Genomic DNA, 16,110 nt, shown 5'->3' with positions numbered 1-16,110 from the left:
TGGTTCTAGATTGTTAAATACCAACATATGAAGTGGAATAAGAAATCAAAGTAACCAGGAAAGACATTTCAAGCGTTTCAGATAGTTTTTTTTTACATTTTTGTCTTGAAGACAATGTTCATTTTCACGCAAATGGCAAAAAAGCTGAAAACGATGTCAATGGGGACAAATTGTTTTCAAAAAGCTGCATTCTGCTCTGTTTTCACTCCGACGGCATGTCTGCATTTTCCCTTGTTTCCATGGAGACGGTGTCAGAACGATTTCAAAAAGTTGCCCCCCTCGCACCTCGTGTCTACGGAGAAGTTTACTTTTCCCTCACTTTCCATGGAGACGTACTCGGAACATTTTCAAAAAGTTGTCTTTCCCGGTTCCATGGAGAAAGAGTTTAGCATTTAAAAAAAAAAAAAAAAAGTGGTTTTCCCCAGATTCATTTTCAAAAAGCTCCACTTTGGGAGAGAAGTGATGTCGGGCGAATTACAGCCAATAAGAGAACGTGTCATTTAGTCTCATGCTCATGGGTTACAAAAACCACAGCGCAGGTTTACTACAAAAAAAACAAAAAAAAAAAGCGAGCGGGAAAACTTTCGCGCCGGAAACGAGGAGCGGTTTGATTCCCGAGCCGTGACTCCGACGAGGCGGGCGGCCATTACTGTTCACCTGAGGACAGGTGGTATTCTGAGACCTGTCAGTGTGCAGCACGTAATTAAAGCTGACTGCTTCCTGCTGCAGGCGAAAAGCATCCAAACAGGACACACACACACACACACACACACACACACACACACACACACACTTTGATAAGCTGAAGGACAATTTGCTGCAGAAACACCCAATGCTGCCAAGTTTATATAAATAACACACACACACACACACACACACACACACACACACACACACACACACACACACACACACACACACACACGACGGAGGTAAGAAAAATGCAGCGTGTGCCTTTCCCCGCAGACGGAGGCTTTAATGAGGGTTTAAAGTGAATTTAAAGGTAAACTTCGAGGTTTTTTTTTTTTTTAAAGATGCTCAGCATTCCTGTGCGCAGCCGAAGCTTCAAAGGAAACGCTCTCACTCAGAAACAGGCGCTCTCATTGGACGGCCGCGTTGCCGGGGAAACGGCCTGCATTGAACAGCAAGTGGTGAAAATGCAACGAAAAAAACAAACAAAAAAAAGGAATTGGATTTTGACGAGTCAACATGATGGCCTTTCATTCCTTGAGAAGAGAGAATTTTTAAAACGCGCTTTTCTTTAATAAACCAACTTTTTATTCACATTTTGTGTGAACAACGACAGGTTAGGATAGCCGAGCCTACACAGTGTGCACCCGGCATCAACAGTCATTTTAAAACGATACGACATTATCTGCTGAATTTCACGAAATTATCCTATTTTAGAAGTGGGAAAATTCCCAAGCGGTGATTTTCCAGGTTCCAAAAATCTATCGATACACTACAAACTGTTATTTTATGCATTACAGAACTACACTAAGCAATAATTATGACGACGGGACGGAATACTTGATTAGACTCATGTCTGTTCTACGATAAAAAAAAAAAAAGATTTGTTACGAGAAGAATTCCCAGAATGTTTGTAAATATTCATCATCAAACGGTCTTAACATGACGGACATATTTACAAACAGTCTGTGTTGTGAAATATTTGTGTACAACAAAGGAACGCTGTTGGGGAATGTTTGAAAACAATCCAAAATGTTTATAAATGGTTGAGTAAATTTACCGTAATGCTTGTAAACAGGTCAGTAATATTCCCGAACGTTTGTAAACAGTCAGGCGGTATCCCAGAATGTTTGTAAATACTTGAGTACTATTGTTTCTAATGTCATATTCCAGAATTGCATAACAGCCACATAAGATTACAGAATGATTGTAATATATCGTAATGTTTGTAATCCCGAATGTTTGTCACGCAACATGATTGCGCAATAATGAACAATATTCCGGATTTGTTTGTGTATTGTGGAATTTCTCAACATAATTTATAACGATTCCTTCATGATTGTAAACAAGAGTTCTGGAATCTTCGTAAAACATACGTCGTGGAGTATCCTTACATGTTTTTTCCGGAGCTTTCCGCACAACGGTTGTGAGGAAACGTATGAGAAAGCGGAGTCGCGCCGTCAGAAGTCAAAAGTCCACAAAGTCGAGCTGTGATGGTTTTGAACGTCTCGCTGAGAAACTTTCATATCGATTCTGTGAACTTTCTTGAGCAAAAGGTCGAGTCGGAGCGGAAGGCGATACTTTGTGCCGCGTCAGCGAGTCTCCGGCAGATAAAATTTACACAACAGACAGTTTCATTCTCCATATGTCAACATCATCTTTAACATTTCGCTTCTGCTCTCAACTTATTTATTCATGACTTTTCCCCCCACAGTTCTTCTGTATCATCTTTTTGAATTATTTCACATCTTTGCCGACATCCAGATTATGACAGTTTGTTGATGTTTTTATTTCCTCTTATTTCTTATTGATTTTCAACATTTTATCATCATAAATAATTGAGTTTGTTTTCTTTTTTTTTTAGTAAAGATTTTGACAGTACACTTTAAATGCAAACTTCATTTCAATATTTCATACAATTTTAGGTTAAACCTCTTCCTAATTCTTCACATTATTATTATTATTATTATTATTAGTCGTAGTAATATTTGTAGTAGTAATAGTATTGTTGTTAAGTCTGACATTGTTAATTTTATCATGTTTTATATTTTATTTTTAAGAAAAGTAACCACAATAATAGTACTTGTTATTGTTATTCGTCTTATTATTGTAATTATTGGGTTTTGTTTTACATTTCTTAATTTAAAAAAAAGCCAGTAAAAGCAAGGTTACATTTTCTTTGAAACAATTGTATTATTTTAATGTTTTTTATTTATGCTTAATTCAAATGCCGACTTAATGCTTCACATTCAATATTAATTTTATATTGAATTTCTTCTTCTTTTTTTTTTTTTAATTACAAATGGCTATATAATCCTAAATCCGTTACATTTAGACTATTGCATCAAATTTATTCCCCCATCATTATTGTTGACTCCCAAACATGGATTCAACCGAAGGCTTGAAGTGGATATTTAGTTCTCATTAAGTTTGTGTTGATTTCTTCAGTGGAAAACATCAGGCAGGTTTTTCCTCCATCAATATTTCCTCGCCCTCCTGTCTGCCGGGACGCCCGGTCCTCTTCTCAAACCATCTGCTTGGAGTGTTTGTCTGCAGGATTCTTCTTCATCTGCTCTCACTCGCTATCCAAGAAAAAAACTTCTCCGATCTCAATCAGAAAGGCTGTTTCCTTGCCCCCGCGGCGCTCCGTCTGGGGCAACGCGGGGCTTCGCTTCCAGGGACAAGCAGGGGAGTCGACGCTTTGTAACAGAAACCAGTGAATAGAGACGAGATGAGACTGGCCGCATACCAGCAATAGACCAGCAACATATCTGAAATATACTGGTTACGTACCAACGCCATGCTCCCAACATGCTGCTATGTAGCGGCTATATACTAGCCACATACTGCAATATACTGCAGCACGATGGCTACATATTGGCAATATACCGGCAATATACCAGCAACTTAGTGGCTACATAGCGGTGACATACTGGCAACATACCGGCAATTTATCAGGAACATAGCAGCTACATAGTGGCAACATACCAGCAACTAAGTGGCTATACTGGCAACATATCAGCAATTTATCAGCAACTTAGTGGCTACATACTGGCAACTTAGTGGCTACATACTGGCAACTAAGTGGCTACATACTGGCAACTTAGTGACTACATACTGGCAACTAAGTGGCTACATACCAGCGACTTAGTAACTACATACTGGCAACTTAGTGGCTACATACTGGCAACTTAGTGACTACATACTGGCAACTAAGTGGCTACAGACCAGCGACTTAGTAACTACATACTGGCAACTAAGTGGCTACATACCAGCGACTTAGTAACTACATACTGGCAACTTAGTGGCTACATACTGGCAACTTAGTAACTACATACTGGCAACTTAGTGGCTACATACTGGCAACTTAGTGGCTACATACTGGCAACTTAGTAACTACATACTGGCAACTTAGTGGCTACATACCAGCGACTTAGTAACTACATACTGGCAACTAAGTGGCTACATACCAGCGACTTAGTAACTACATACTGGCAACTTAGTGGCTACATACTGGCAACTTAGTGACTACATACTGGCAACTTAGTGGCTCCATACTGGCAACTTAGTGACTACATACTGGCAACTTAGTGGCTACATACCGGCAACTTAGTGGCTACATACCAGCAACTTAGTGGCTACATACTGGCAACATATCGGTAACATAGCAGCTACATACTGGCGACATACCAGCAACTTAGTGGCTACATACTGGCAACTTAGTGGCTACGTACCGGCAACTTAGTGGCTACATACCAGAAACTTAGTGGCTACATACTGGCAACTTAGTGGCTACATACTGGCAACTTAGTGGCTACATACTGGCAACTTAGTGGCTACATACTGGCAACTTAGTGGCTACATACCGGCAACTTAGTGGCTACATACCGGTAACTTAGTGGCTACATACCAGAAACTTAGTGGCTACATACTGGCAACATAGCAGCAACGTACCAGTAAAATACTGGCAACATAGCAGCAACTTAGTGGCTACATACTGGCAACTTAGTGGCTACGTACTGGCAACATAGCAGCAACGTACCAGTAAAATACTGGCGACATACCAGCAACTTAGTGGCTACATACTGGCAACTTAGTGGCTACGTACCGGCAACTTAGTGGCTACATACCAGGAACTTAGTGGCTACATACTGGCAACGTAGCAGCAACGTACCAGTAAAATACTGGCAACATAGCAGCTACGAGCGGCTACAGACTGGCATCATTGTTGAGCTACAGACGTCGCGATAAGACGACCTTATGAGACAATGAGACGTTGGTAAAAGACGGTTCTTCCCTGTGTTTCAGTGGTTCGGCGATCTGGTGACTCCGGTGTGGTGGGAGGACGTGTGGCTCAAAGAAGGCTTCGCTCATTACTTCGAGTACGTCGGCACCGACTTCCTCTTCCCAAAGTGGAACATGGTGAGTGTGAAATTTACTCGCTCTACCGAAACGGCTCTGTTATTCTCAAAACCTGTGCTGAAATTGAGGATTTTAACATTTTAAATCCTGCCGACTGGAGCTTCCATCCAGAGCACTTTGGTGTCAGATTGTCACCTCGTGTGCTTTTTTTTTCTTTTTTACACCTTTACCCAGAAAGTGAAGCAAATCAAATCAGCTCCGAATGGAGGCGAAATAGCTCTGATTTCCTGCGTTTGTTTTATCACGAGCGGGACAGTGGTAGAAAGTCCAGCAATCTGTACGTCCGGAGTTGTTTTGAAGTGAAAACTCGGAGTGAGATCAAGACTCGAGGGGAGCCGCTGAGATTTTATCTTTTTTCCCGACAAACAAGGAAATAAAACAGAAGCACTTTCAGATATTCTGTCGCTCTTGTCTGCTCTCATGAAATGTAATTCCTCCCCCCCACATGGTTTCAGGTGAGTTTTTGCCCAGAGGCCGCTCGGCCAGATACCGATTTGATTTCCAAGAGCAGGAAACCTGATTTCAAGAAGAGGCGAAACAACATCTACCAAGAGAGACGGAAACAAACCGCGGGTGTGGAATCAAACCGGTAACCCGGTTTTGGTGCATTCTATAGTATTTGTTCTGAATCCCGGCGGCAGGCGGTGACTCGGGGGTTCATTGGGGGTTCATCCAGAAACAGGAAGTCGGGACAGGTGTTGAGCACCACCAACTGAACGGGCGCGTGGCTCCGTCTTGACGCCGCGGCATCGCGAGAAAATCCGACAGCGTTGTTGGATAGCGCCGCGGGGGAAACGCGCGAATATGTTCCCCTGCTTTTGCTTTGATTCTCGTGACCCTGTTAAAAAGTTCCAGGCGAGGAAAATCTCTCGCAGATGGTGTTCAGTGATCACCGCAAAAACCTCCAATTTAAACAGTACTCTCCCCTGAGCGCATGAGTTTATGGTAATGTAAAGCAAATATTTCAAAAGGGATGAAAAGAAGCGGTGCCTGTTATTATTTGTACCTCATTATGTATATTAGATAGTGTTTTGTACTCGACTTGTGTACGATCGCACGTTTAAAGGCATTATCACCGACTACGAGAAAATCTGTAATGTGAGCTTTATTTTCTTTGGACATGCCGTACTGTACTACGCAAAGGAAACGAGGCTGGAATTGTGCCTCGGGTTTGGTTCGTCGATCTGCCAGTCACTGATCTCTGAAGTGCTTCCAGTTGTGCGGTAACCTTTTACCGCTGTGAGTAAAAAAGGGGGCGGGGCCTGGAGGATTTTTTACATCCCGAACCTCAACTTTCGATGACGATAAACCAGGAAAATGTTTGACGTTGATTGTGACTGCAAAGCTGTGGCCGTTGCTGGATACAGACTTTCGGACTTTCTTGCATTATGGGTGGTTTGACTTTCCGAATCCATACAAGTCGAGTCTTGATGCATCCTCGATAATATCGGCAGAGCGAGAACACAACCGGGAATTTGCGGTATACTCGCGCGGGGTGCGTCCTTTGAATTGGATCGGCACTTGGTCTCCGACTGATTGACGTTTCACAAGAATGCAAGTACAGGTAAGTACGGACCTTGAGAAACGGCCGGCGTGTTTACAAGCTTCTGACTGTCTGTGCCGAATGAATCGTCAATTCGTCACGAACCTAACACACGTCACGAAAACAATCTGAGCCGTTCACTAGAAATCTTCCATTTTACATTTAAATCAAGGCAAAGATTGTCGCCTTGACCCGGCTTGAATTTTTTGCCACATTCTTTTCGACGCGATCACATCTTCTTTAACACAAAGAGAAAAGAAGAAGAAGAAAAAATCATTTTACAAGACAGAAGCAAAACTGGAAATACGTCGGAGAGCAGCGGCGGCCTTTCTCATCCTCCCTCGCTCTCAGACGTGAGCGCATCTCCTCCTCCTTTGTTGTGCCAAACTTTACATAACTGGCGTTTGGACGTACAGCGCTGTGCATAAGAACAAAGTTAAAAACAGACTTGTGAGGAGGAGGAGAGTCCCGACTGCCAGCTCTCCTCCTGAACCCTTCCACCTCCTTCCACTCGCCTCCATCCATCCTTCATTTTTCTTCTCCTCTCCTGCAGTCCGGCAGCTCAGATTCAGCTCTGTATCTGCAGCAGGTACAAAAAAAAAAAAAAAAAAAAACCTCCTCCAAAACAATAAAAAAAAAAAATAATCCTGATTTATTTTGTTTCGCTCAAGTCGGCAAACAAATTGAGGCAGCGAGCGATTCGGTTCGAAACACAGTAAAATTAGAAATGAACTCTTCCTCTAATTTCACTCCCTTCTCCTCCTCCTCCTCCACTCCTCCAGCTCGGTGAGAAACTTTCAGAGAAAATGTGACAGCAACTTTAAATTACAGAACAGTCAGAGAATCTCTCGTCTGCGGCTTTTGTTTCTGCATTAATCTGATTCGCTTCAAACGAGACGAGACGAAGCGGCGGGATACGCAAATCACAATACGGCCGCATGAATCGCTTATACAAACATGAGAATAAGAGCAGGAGTACGATACGGAACTACATGTCAGACACGGCCGCACGATGCTACGCTGCGTTTCCACATCGCCGGTCACAAATGCGGCGGATCTCAATGGCAGTCGCCCGCCATTGCGCGTCGTCACCGTCCGTCCGAACGCTGCCAATAGGGAGAATCTGATGAGTGTAAGGCTTAATGAGGCGTGACGGTATGGGCTCCACGAGCCATGAAGAAGACATTTCGAATTCCGTCGTGTGTTATTGCGCATCACGACCAATCGACACGCTGCGAACCCCAAGAACCGAGGTGATTCTGGACCATCTTTTGGCAGAATATCGAGAATGTCACGAACCCGTTTAGAATCCTGTTCCGATGGGACGAGTCACTGTACGGACGTTACCAATGGGCCATGGATGAGGGGAAACGCATCGCGCCCTTGTGTAAACCCCGCATTAGTTGACAATAAGCGGTCTAGACCAGCGATATAGAGTTTTCAGACCAGATATGAACGTGTCTTCCTCACTGCGGTACAATATAGGCACACCGAGACTCTTCAAACTAAAAGCCAAAACAGTTGAAACTCTCTGAACTTCGACCCAATATCTCTATACCAGACTTTACGTAGACTCAGATCTTAAAGGCGGCCACCAGAGATGCAGATATTTCCGGGATCGTTGTGTTACGATATCGAACGTACACCGTCGTCAACCCTGAAATGTCGTATGAAAGGAACCGCGGATTCAGAAAGTATGGAAGAGCCAAGAACGGGCGGCACAGTCTTTAAACTGGACCGAGACTCTCTAAACCAGACCTATACTCTTAATACTATACACTTACTGTTTTTACTCGACCCGGGCTCAGGTAGGTTTGGCTAACTTTTTCACTTATTTAATGTAATCATCATTTAAAAACTGCGTTTTGCATCCCCTTGTTTAGGAGTGAAATCAGTTTGATGTGAAACATTTAAATGTGACAAACATGTCAAAAGATAAGAAATCAAGCAAAGGGGCCAAAACTTTTCCATACCATTCTAGGATATAATACAACATGTATACACGTTTTCCTTTTATGTGCCTCGACTCACTCCCCTCTCTCTCTCTCTCTCTCTCTCTCTCCTTTCTCCCCGAACACGACGGAGAAACTTTCGGCGAGAAAGCGGCGAACGCAGCAGAACTTTAAATTACAGCACAATCACACACGCTCTCGTCCTGCAGCTTTGTTTCTGCTCTGGTCTGATTTACTTCCAACAGAACAAGGCGTTACACCAAAAACACCTTATCTTTACACACACGCGCACACGCGCGCGCGGTTTGTGAGCGACGTGGCATTTTTAAATCCCCGTTCCTGCCGTTCTGCTCGACTGGACGCTTTAATAGAAACAAAGTGTTCCTCCAATAACAAGCGCGCCAGCGATAAAGCCGTCCGCTCCCTGATCAAATCGTTTATTTCCGACGCAGGTTTTTATTTAAATGGAGAAAAAAGGTCCGACTGCGGCGGCAGGAGACGGCAGCGCGGGGGGGGGGGGGGGGGGGGGGTGAACGTGATGAAATGTGACATGCCGGGGAATACGTAGGTGGATCGCTCTCCTGCATTACTCGACCAATCACGGAGCCGGTCGGGTGGTCTCACACCAACAACACGCGGCGGCGGTGTTATCTCCACAGGCCGGTGTAACACGGCGGCTTCGTTTACCGAATCCTGCTCTCTATAAATCATTCACCTGCTTGTTGGAGAGAAGTGGTTAAACAAATGGGGGAAAAAGAGAAAGTCTGTTAAAGGTCTGGATTTGTTCAACAGCCCCGCAACTCCTCGTTTTGTTTTCAGAAAGTGGGGAAATATTCACCTTAATAGAGGAATCTGAGAATTTCTTTAAGCGTTTTATACAATAGCATAATAAACTAAGTGATATGATGCGAAACAGAGATGATGTGTGACACGGAATGAAATGTGCAATGATATGGTACGACCTAATGTTCAACATCAAGCTATTGATATGAAATGACAAGAAAATTTTTATTTGAAACGATGCAAAATGATCAAATACGTTTGCAATACAAAACAATGTAAATGTACAAAAACAAAGAAAAATGTTTCAATTCATGTGATGCAATTCAAGACGATACAAAATGATACAATATGTTTGAATACCATATTTCCCAAGGCTGTATGATACGATACAGTACGTCGAGATACAATATGATAAAATAAAATATGTTACAATAATTCGATATAATATGATACAATACGGCATGATACATTGCAATATGACATAATACACTTTAATACAATATCATATGATGATTCAATACAATACAATACATTTTGTTACAATATGAAATGATAAAAAAGAATATTGCACAATATATGATACAATACAATTCGATACAACACAATATGATATGGTCCAATAGAATACACTGGGGGATATAATGCCCGTTTGCCCGTTTTCATAGAAAATATTCGACTCTAGATTTTATGGTGATTTACTGGTTATGGCAATAAACAGAATATCAGTCAAAAATTAATAAATAAAAAAAAACACACACAATATAAAAGTTATAAAATGTGCATTTTATTGAGCAAAATAAGCATTTCATGAACAACAACTCACCCAGAAATCTGGCTTCTACAGGATTGGCTGGTGCCCGTTGTGGCACACAGCTGCGTACGCCTGGTTTATCATGTATGAAGCACGCGGATCACTGGAAGTGCACGTTAACGGCAGGTCTGAACGGGCAGATTGATTACTCCACGCTCCAAAAGTTGTAACTTTCTTTTTTTTCCCCCACCCCCAATTTAAACAGGCGTCAAATTAAGATGTTTAATTTAGATCCTGTTCAGGTTTGCGTAGATGTAAAATCAGCGGACAAATCCTCATTACCGCTGGAGTTTTTTTTTTTTTTGTTTTTTTTTCAGGGGGAATTAAAGTGAAGCTCAAGTGAATGTAAAGTGTCTCCTGATAATGTGCTCTTGTGTTAGAAAGATGTGGCTTTTTCATTAAAGCGTGGAGAGCAGAGGCAAGCTATCATCATTACACAAACCCGCTGTAATTCCTCTTAAAAAATTAATTAGCCGGGCAGATCCCCGGAGAGGACTCGTCCGATACTAAGAGCACATGATTAAAGGAGGGTCTTTGATCAGGCTGGACTACAATCAAACAAGACGACATCACAAAGCAGCTCCTTCCACGTCCTCTCGAGCACCTGCGAGGATCTTTTCTGAAGCAGACTGCAGTCGTGGCCCCGGTAGCTAAAGAAGCAGGTTTGATTCTCAGGTTTTGAATAAGTCCGTTGAAAAACTTTAGGCCCCGTTTACACGACGACGTTGTAAGTAAAGTGACATTGCATCGGAAAAGTAGCGCGTTTACATGGCAACGTTCAATAAAAGGTCTCTGTTTAACACAGCAACGTCAGAAACGCAGAAAAAGATGTAGTTAGCATGCCAGGCCACGAGGTGGTGCTGTTGGTTGGTTCCACGCCATCAACGTTAACATCATAGGGAGTCGCCCTCCCAATATGGATGATGAAACGAGACGATGAACGGAGTTTCATGACACTCCGGAGGCCGCCATGTTTGTTACGTTTCGGACATGGAAGCACCACCTGGGACATTTCGGACACAGAGGTTTGGACACGGACCAACATGTCATCAATCTAATATCAGTTTTTAGTATGTACGGAAATTCATATTTAGATTGTTTAGTTTTTTTCTTCAACATGATTTGTTGTTCAAGATAAATCTTATTTAGTGGAAAATTGCAACAGCTGCTCATAGAGGTTGCAGACCTCCGAACACGACTCTTTCCAGTCCACATTGGATCTCTGAAGTATTCACAGCCTTTTTAAACCGAGCTCCCGTTCTATTTTCCTTTTGCACAAGGCTGTGAAGTACCTCCAGTTTTGACTGTAAAGTATTCTCCAGATTAGTCTGAAAAAATAAAAAAAATAAATAAAACTGTGAAGATTAGAGTGTTTGTGGTGTATTACATACTCAGTGCCGCATATCAGGCAGACGAAAACACTTTGTGTTTCCTCCTCGGAGATCATCGATCTCAGAGGGCAGGGATGAAGATCGATTGTCGCCGTTTACATGAATATTTCATTTTTTTTTTTTTTTTTTTACATTCATTGAAAGTCTCTTTGCTTCACATCAGCTCTAATCCGCCTCGACATTCACCTCTGACCTGCTTCCTGTCTTTGAACGCGACGCAGAATAACAGAAAACCCCGGCGGCGGCTCTCCCTGAAAACAGAGTGCAAATTTATTCCTGCTCAGTATTTGAAACATTCGACAGGTTGTTCACCTGTTGGGTTGAGCAAATGTTATTGAGCTTAACTAAAGTGTTCCAAAGGGTGTAATTCATTCAAATCAGGTTTAATCACAAAAGTCTGAGTCTGTGTAAAAATTCGACGAACACGTCTCCCCCTTTAGTCCTGACTATCTAACACATGAGACTATGTATTAAATGTGAAGCGTCTGGGTTCAGGTAAAAGAATATGCACGTATTTAAAAGAGTCTCACTCAAGATCACACTTGTGCGACTATTGAGTGGAAAATGATCGTTCCAGAGAGCGGGGGGGGGGGGGGGGGGGGGGGGTGAGAGGACGTGGCATAGTGCTCAATACGTGTTGGGTCGTGAACAAAGCTAACCGCTCAAATCAAAGTTGGAAAATATCTCCCAGGCAGACATAGAGTAGAGAGGAAGAAGTAGTGAGGAAGACTCTTATTGATATCTGCCCAGAAGACTGTATATGGCGATTGTTTGTAGCTACCCATTAGGCCCGGGATAATTAGCCTAGCCACCTAGCCTAGCTAAAGCAGCGGGACTTCAGCTTTCGGTCCGGACCAATCAATGAGCCGTGTTTCTTCATTACTACAAACGAGTAGCTGTTGTAATTGTGTGACATTTTCCAGGAGGTCGCTACCCGAACCAAATGAAGGTGTGAAAACTCTCACCCCAAACGAACGCTAACAATAGAGGAAGAAAAACACGACGACGTAGAAGCCTGGGTCGTCGGTCTGAATAGAAGGCAGAAATCCTGCCCCTTTCGCCGGGCGAGTGGCTAATGGGGCTAATTAGCTCGTGGCTAATGGCTAGCCACAAGCAACAGTCTTTCTCACGACTTCTTCGTTACTACTCCGCATCTTCCCGTGAGACGTTTTGCAACTTTTTTTTTCTTTTCTTTCGTATGTAGAGATGTAGATTTTTATTTTCTTATTTTTAACACACTGCGCTCTACGCTCTCACACTGTCCGCCAACCAGACCTCCGTTCACTTGCAAGTGAACCCAGATCCAGTTTCAAGGGTTCAGATTCAGGTTAAAATGTTCCTTCGTACTTTAAAAAATCTGCTTTCAAGATTCGCACTTGGAGTTAGTTTGGAGTTTGTAAGTGAAATAACGTGAGCACACACCGGAGTTGTATATTTTTGTAGATTGTAGATTTTTCTGTGCTACGTGCCAAGTTTGAATGACATGGAGGGGGGGGGGGAGGTGAAGAGGAAGAGACTCTGCTGCCCCGCATGAACACAGCTCATCGGCCTCTCCATCTATATGTGTGTGTGTGTGTGTGTGTGTATGTGTGTGTGTGTGTTGCTCTATTAGCCGTCCCTCCCTCCACATGTGGGTCCATCTGGTCCATAATGACCATATGGACCAGATGGATGTCCTCCTGCTCTCTCCAGGTGATTTACAGTCTCAGTTAATTACAGCTGATATCTCATTTACCTCCATCCCACCCCCCTTCGTCCTTTCTCACCAAATTTCATCCAAATGTGCCGTTTAGCTGGTAAACTGATTGTTTAGTTTGTGGTAAAGTCCCCATGCCGCCTCTTTACCTCCGTGTGTGTTTCTGTGTACATCTGTTTTAAACTCAAAGTCCGACTGAGGAGGACATCGGTGCTCGTTCCGCGAATACAAACGTCCAGTGGTTAGTCAGATCCCAACAGTCTCTACGAAGGAATTTGTTTTCAAACACGTATATTACTTTTTTTTTTTTTACTCCAACAGACTTTTCACCAAATACTAGACGGAACCAACAAAACAGAAATACGAGTCCCAACAGATGTTTAAAATAAACTTTAATGGCGAAAAGGGCTTTAAATACGGTAAAAAGCAAAGGAACCCATGTGATCTCTTGAAGCCGCACCCTCTGTTCTGGCTATTCAGGTTTCTTTGACATGAAGAGGAATCTTTGATTCGGTAAGACTGGGACCATTGACTTTAACGAAAATGTTCTAAAGTTTACAGATGATTCAGGAAAAAAAAAAAATCACATTTTAGCTTCATTCTGGAGCCGAAATGACTGAAATGCAGCTCAGGACTGACAGACGCAGTCAGACACTATATTACTGTATCTAAACCTTTGTCTTTCATTAAAAATGTAATTTCTCCTCAAACTTTTATTCAACAGCTTCATTAAGGCATTAAATGTAATCTGTGGATTATACGGAGCTGCTGTTGGGCCAAGATTTAGCCAGATCCCTGCAGATATTGTTCATTTATTAAAAAAAGAAAGAGACAAAAAAAAAAAAGAAAAACAGGACCGGTCCTTGTTCGTTCTGTTCATTAACGACTGAAACTTAATAAGCCGGCTATTCTGCTGCTTAACAAGACGGAGGTTCATTAAAACCAAATCTCCACTGTAAACACTGTAATCCGTGAATTAGACAGCGCCACACTTCCCTGGATTTAGCCCCGTCCCAGGGGTAATTTAGGCTCAGCTCGTTACGGCTCGACATATTTGCGAACGTATATTCAGATCCCGGAAACCGTTGGAGGGAGGAGAGGAAGGAGCGGGGCGACAGGAAGAGGAGATATAGAGGAAACAATAGATGGAATGAACCCGAACCGAGCGTCGGAGGCGTCGGTAAACAACGATTAACTCGACTAATTGCCAAGCGAAACCTTTGTTTACTCAACCATCTGCTCGACTCGACAACAGTTTGTTGTCTGGATTTGTTTTCCCGGCTTAATTGTTGAACTGGAGTCTGTTGGAAGCGGAGCTGGAAGGAAACCAAACCCGCGATGAATCGTTTAAAAACAAAACGATAAAAATCACTGTGTGGGTTTCCGTTCAGTTTCCCGCGAGGAGGTAAAACATCTGGATCTTTGAATGAAAATTACTCGAAATGATGTGGTACATATGCCCGGCCTATAGATGGTGCTGTAACTGCAACAGATATACACTAAAAAAAATGGAGATGATGACGGGGAGCATGCAAAATCTGAGAAATCTATAAATCTAACATCTCGCCTCATGGAAGCAAATAGCATCAGGAGCCTCTGCAGCTTGATCTGGAAGAAACATCTCAGCTACACTGGTTTAATTCAAACTGTCGCATCAAACGATGCAGACTTTCTCTCGACCGCGTTCGGACGGGTTGTGGATTTCCCCTGACGGTTTCTGACTTCCTTCCACGCGGCCAAGATGAACCCCGAGGATCAAAGCCGATGCTTTGTGTTTCCAGGAGAAGCAGCGGTTCCTGACCGACGTCCTCCATGAGGTGATGCTACTGGACGGCCTGAGCTCCTCCCACCCCATCTCCCAGGAAGTGGAGCAGGCCACCGACATCGATCGAGTCTTCGACTGGATCGCCTACAAAAAGGTATGAGTGACAAAGAGCCTGCGAATCTGAGATATCTCAACTGGATGTTAGCTGAAGTTCCGTCATTTAGCGGGAGGAAGATGCTCTATAATGTGGATGTTAGCCCATATTGGAAGAAACGTATTTAAAAATGAATAGCGCCAAGAAGAAGAAGGCACAAAACAGTTTAAACAAACTACCAACATACATCTAATTGCTATTCAACAATGCTAAAGCTACTGTGAATACAAGCTAATGCTAGTGCTACTTCCAGTAACACATTTTTCACTTTGCTGTCAGGAAGACTTTGTCAGCTCAGGATTAGATGCGCTACTTTCATAGTAAACAGGAGCTGACCTCCAGCTGACCTCCGGGACGGTGAGGAATCAGGTTCACCGCGCGCTACAAGCTAGCAGACGTGCCGTTGTCACCGCTCAGCCGTTGTCTTCTCCCCCGTCCTGCCTGCAGGGGGCGGCGCTGATCCGGATGCTGGCCAACGTGATGGGACAGCCGCTATTCCAGAAGGGACTGAACGTAAGTGCAACGTGTCCAGCTGTGTACACAGAGGTTCCGCTATCGGAGGGGAACAGCTGGGGTTTGTGTTTGAAAGTGATTAGTCAGCGTCTGTGTGGGTGTGTGTGTGTGTGTGTACACACACACACACACACACACACACACACACACACAAACAGAATAAGTGGATTTCGCCCGCCGCCGCAAGCTGAAGTTTGGCGACTTTGTCTGCTGAGCCAAAGCGACTCGAAGTCGATGGGAGTTGCGGCCGCCAGCGAGCGAATCACAAACTCTGCAGCGACATTTTCCAAGAGGTTAAATCCGCCACAGCAAAGTATAGATTTCCTGAGCAGAGGACGGCAGTCAGGATTATAAATAATCAGTGGGGGTCAGTGGGGTTCCTACTTTATT

At 43.3% G+C, this 16,110-nt stretch overlaps 1 protein-coding gene across 1 annotated transcript in view; it reads left to right on the top strand.

Moving 5' to 3' along the window:
• The window catches only part of LOC308146536 (thyrotropin-releasing hormone-degrading ectoenzyme-like), a gene marked incomplete at both ends in the record, with an annotated part of 141,821 nt that overhangs the window by 90,453 nt on the left and 35,258 nt on the right, over window positions 1-16,110 (top strand). Inside the window, 3 exons of the mRNA XM_080518412.1 lie at window positions 4,999-5,112; window positions 15,070-15,207; window positions 15,655-15,720. Of these exons, the coding sequence (XP_080374538.1) occupies window positions 4,999-5,112; window positions 15,070-15,207; window positions 15,655-15,720 (318 nt within the window). The remainder of the gene's footprint in view (window positions 1-4,998; window positions 5,113-15,069; window positions 15,208-15,654; window positions 15,721-16,110) is intronic.

The sequence above is a fragment of the Blennius ocellaris genome, assembly GCF_963422515.1.
Source record: "Blennius ocellaris genome assembly, chromosome: 22".
NCBI lineage: Eukaryota > Metazoa > Chordata > Actinopteri > Blenniiformes > Blenniidae > Blennius > Blennius ocellaris.
Note: the sequence above shows the minus strand (reverse complement) of the source record. Positions and strands in the feature narration are given on the sequence as shown.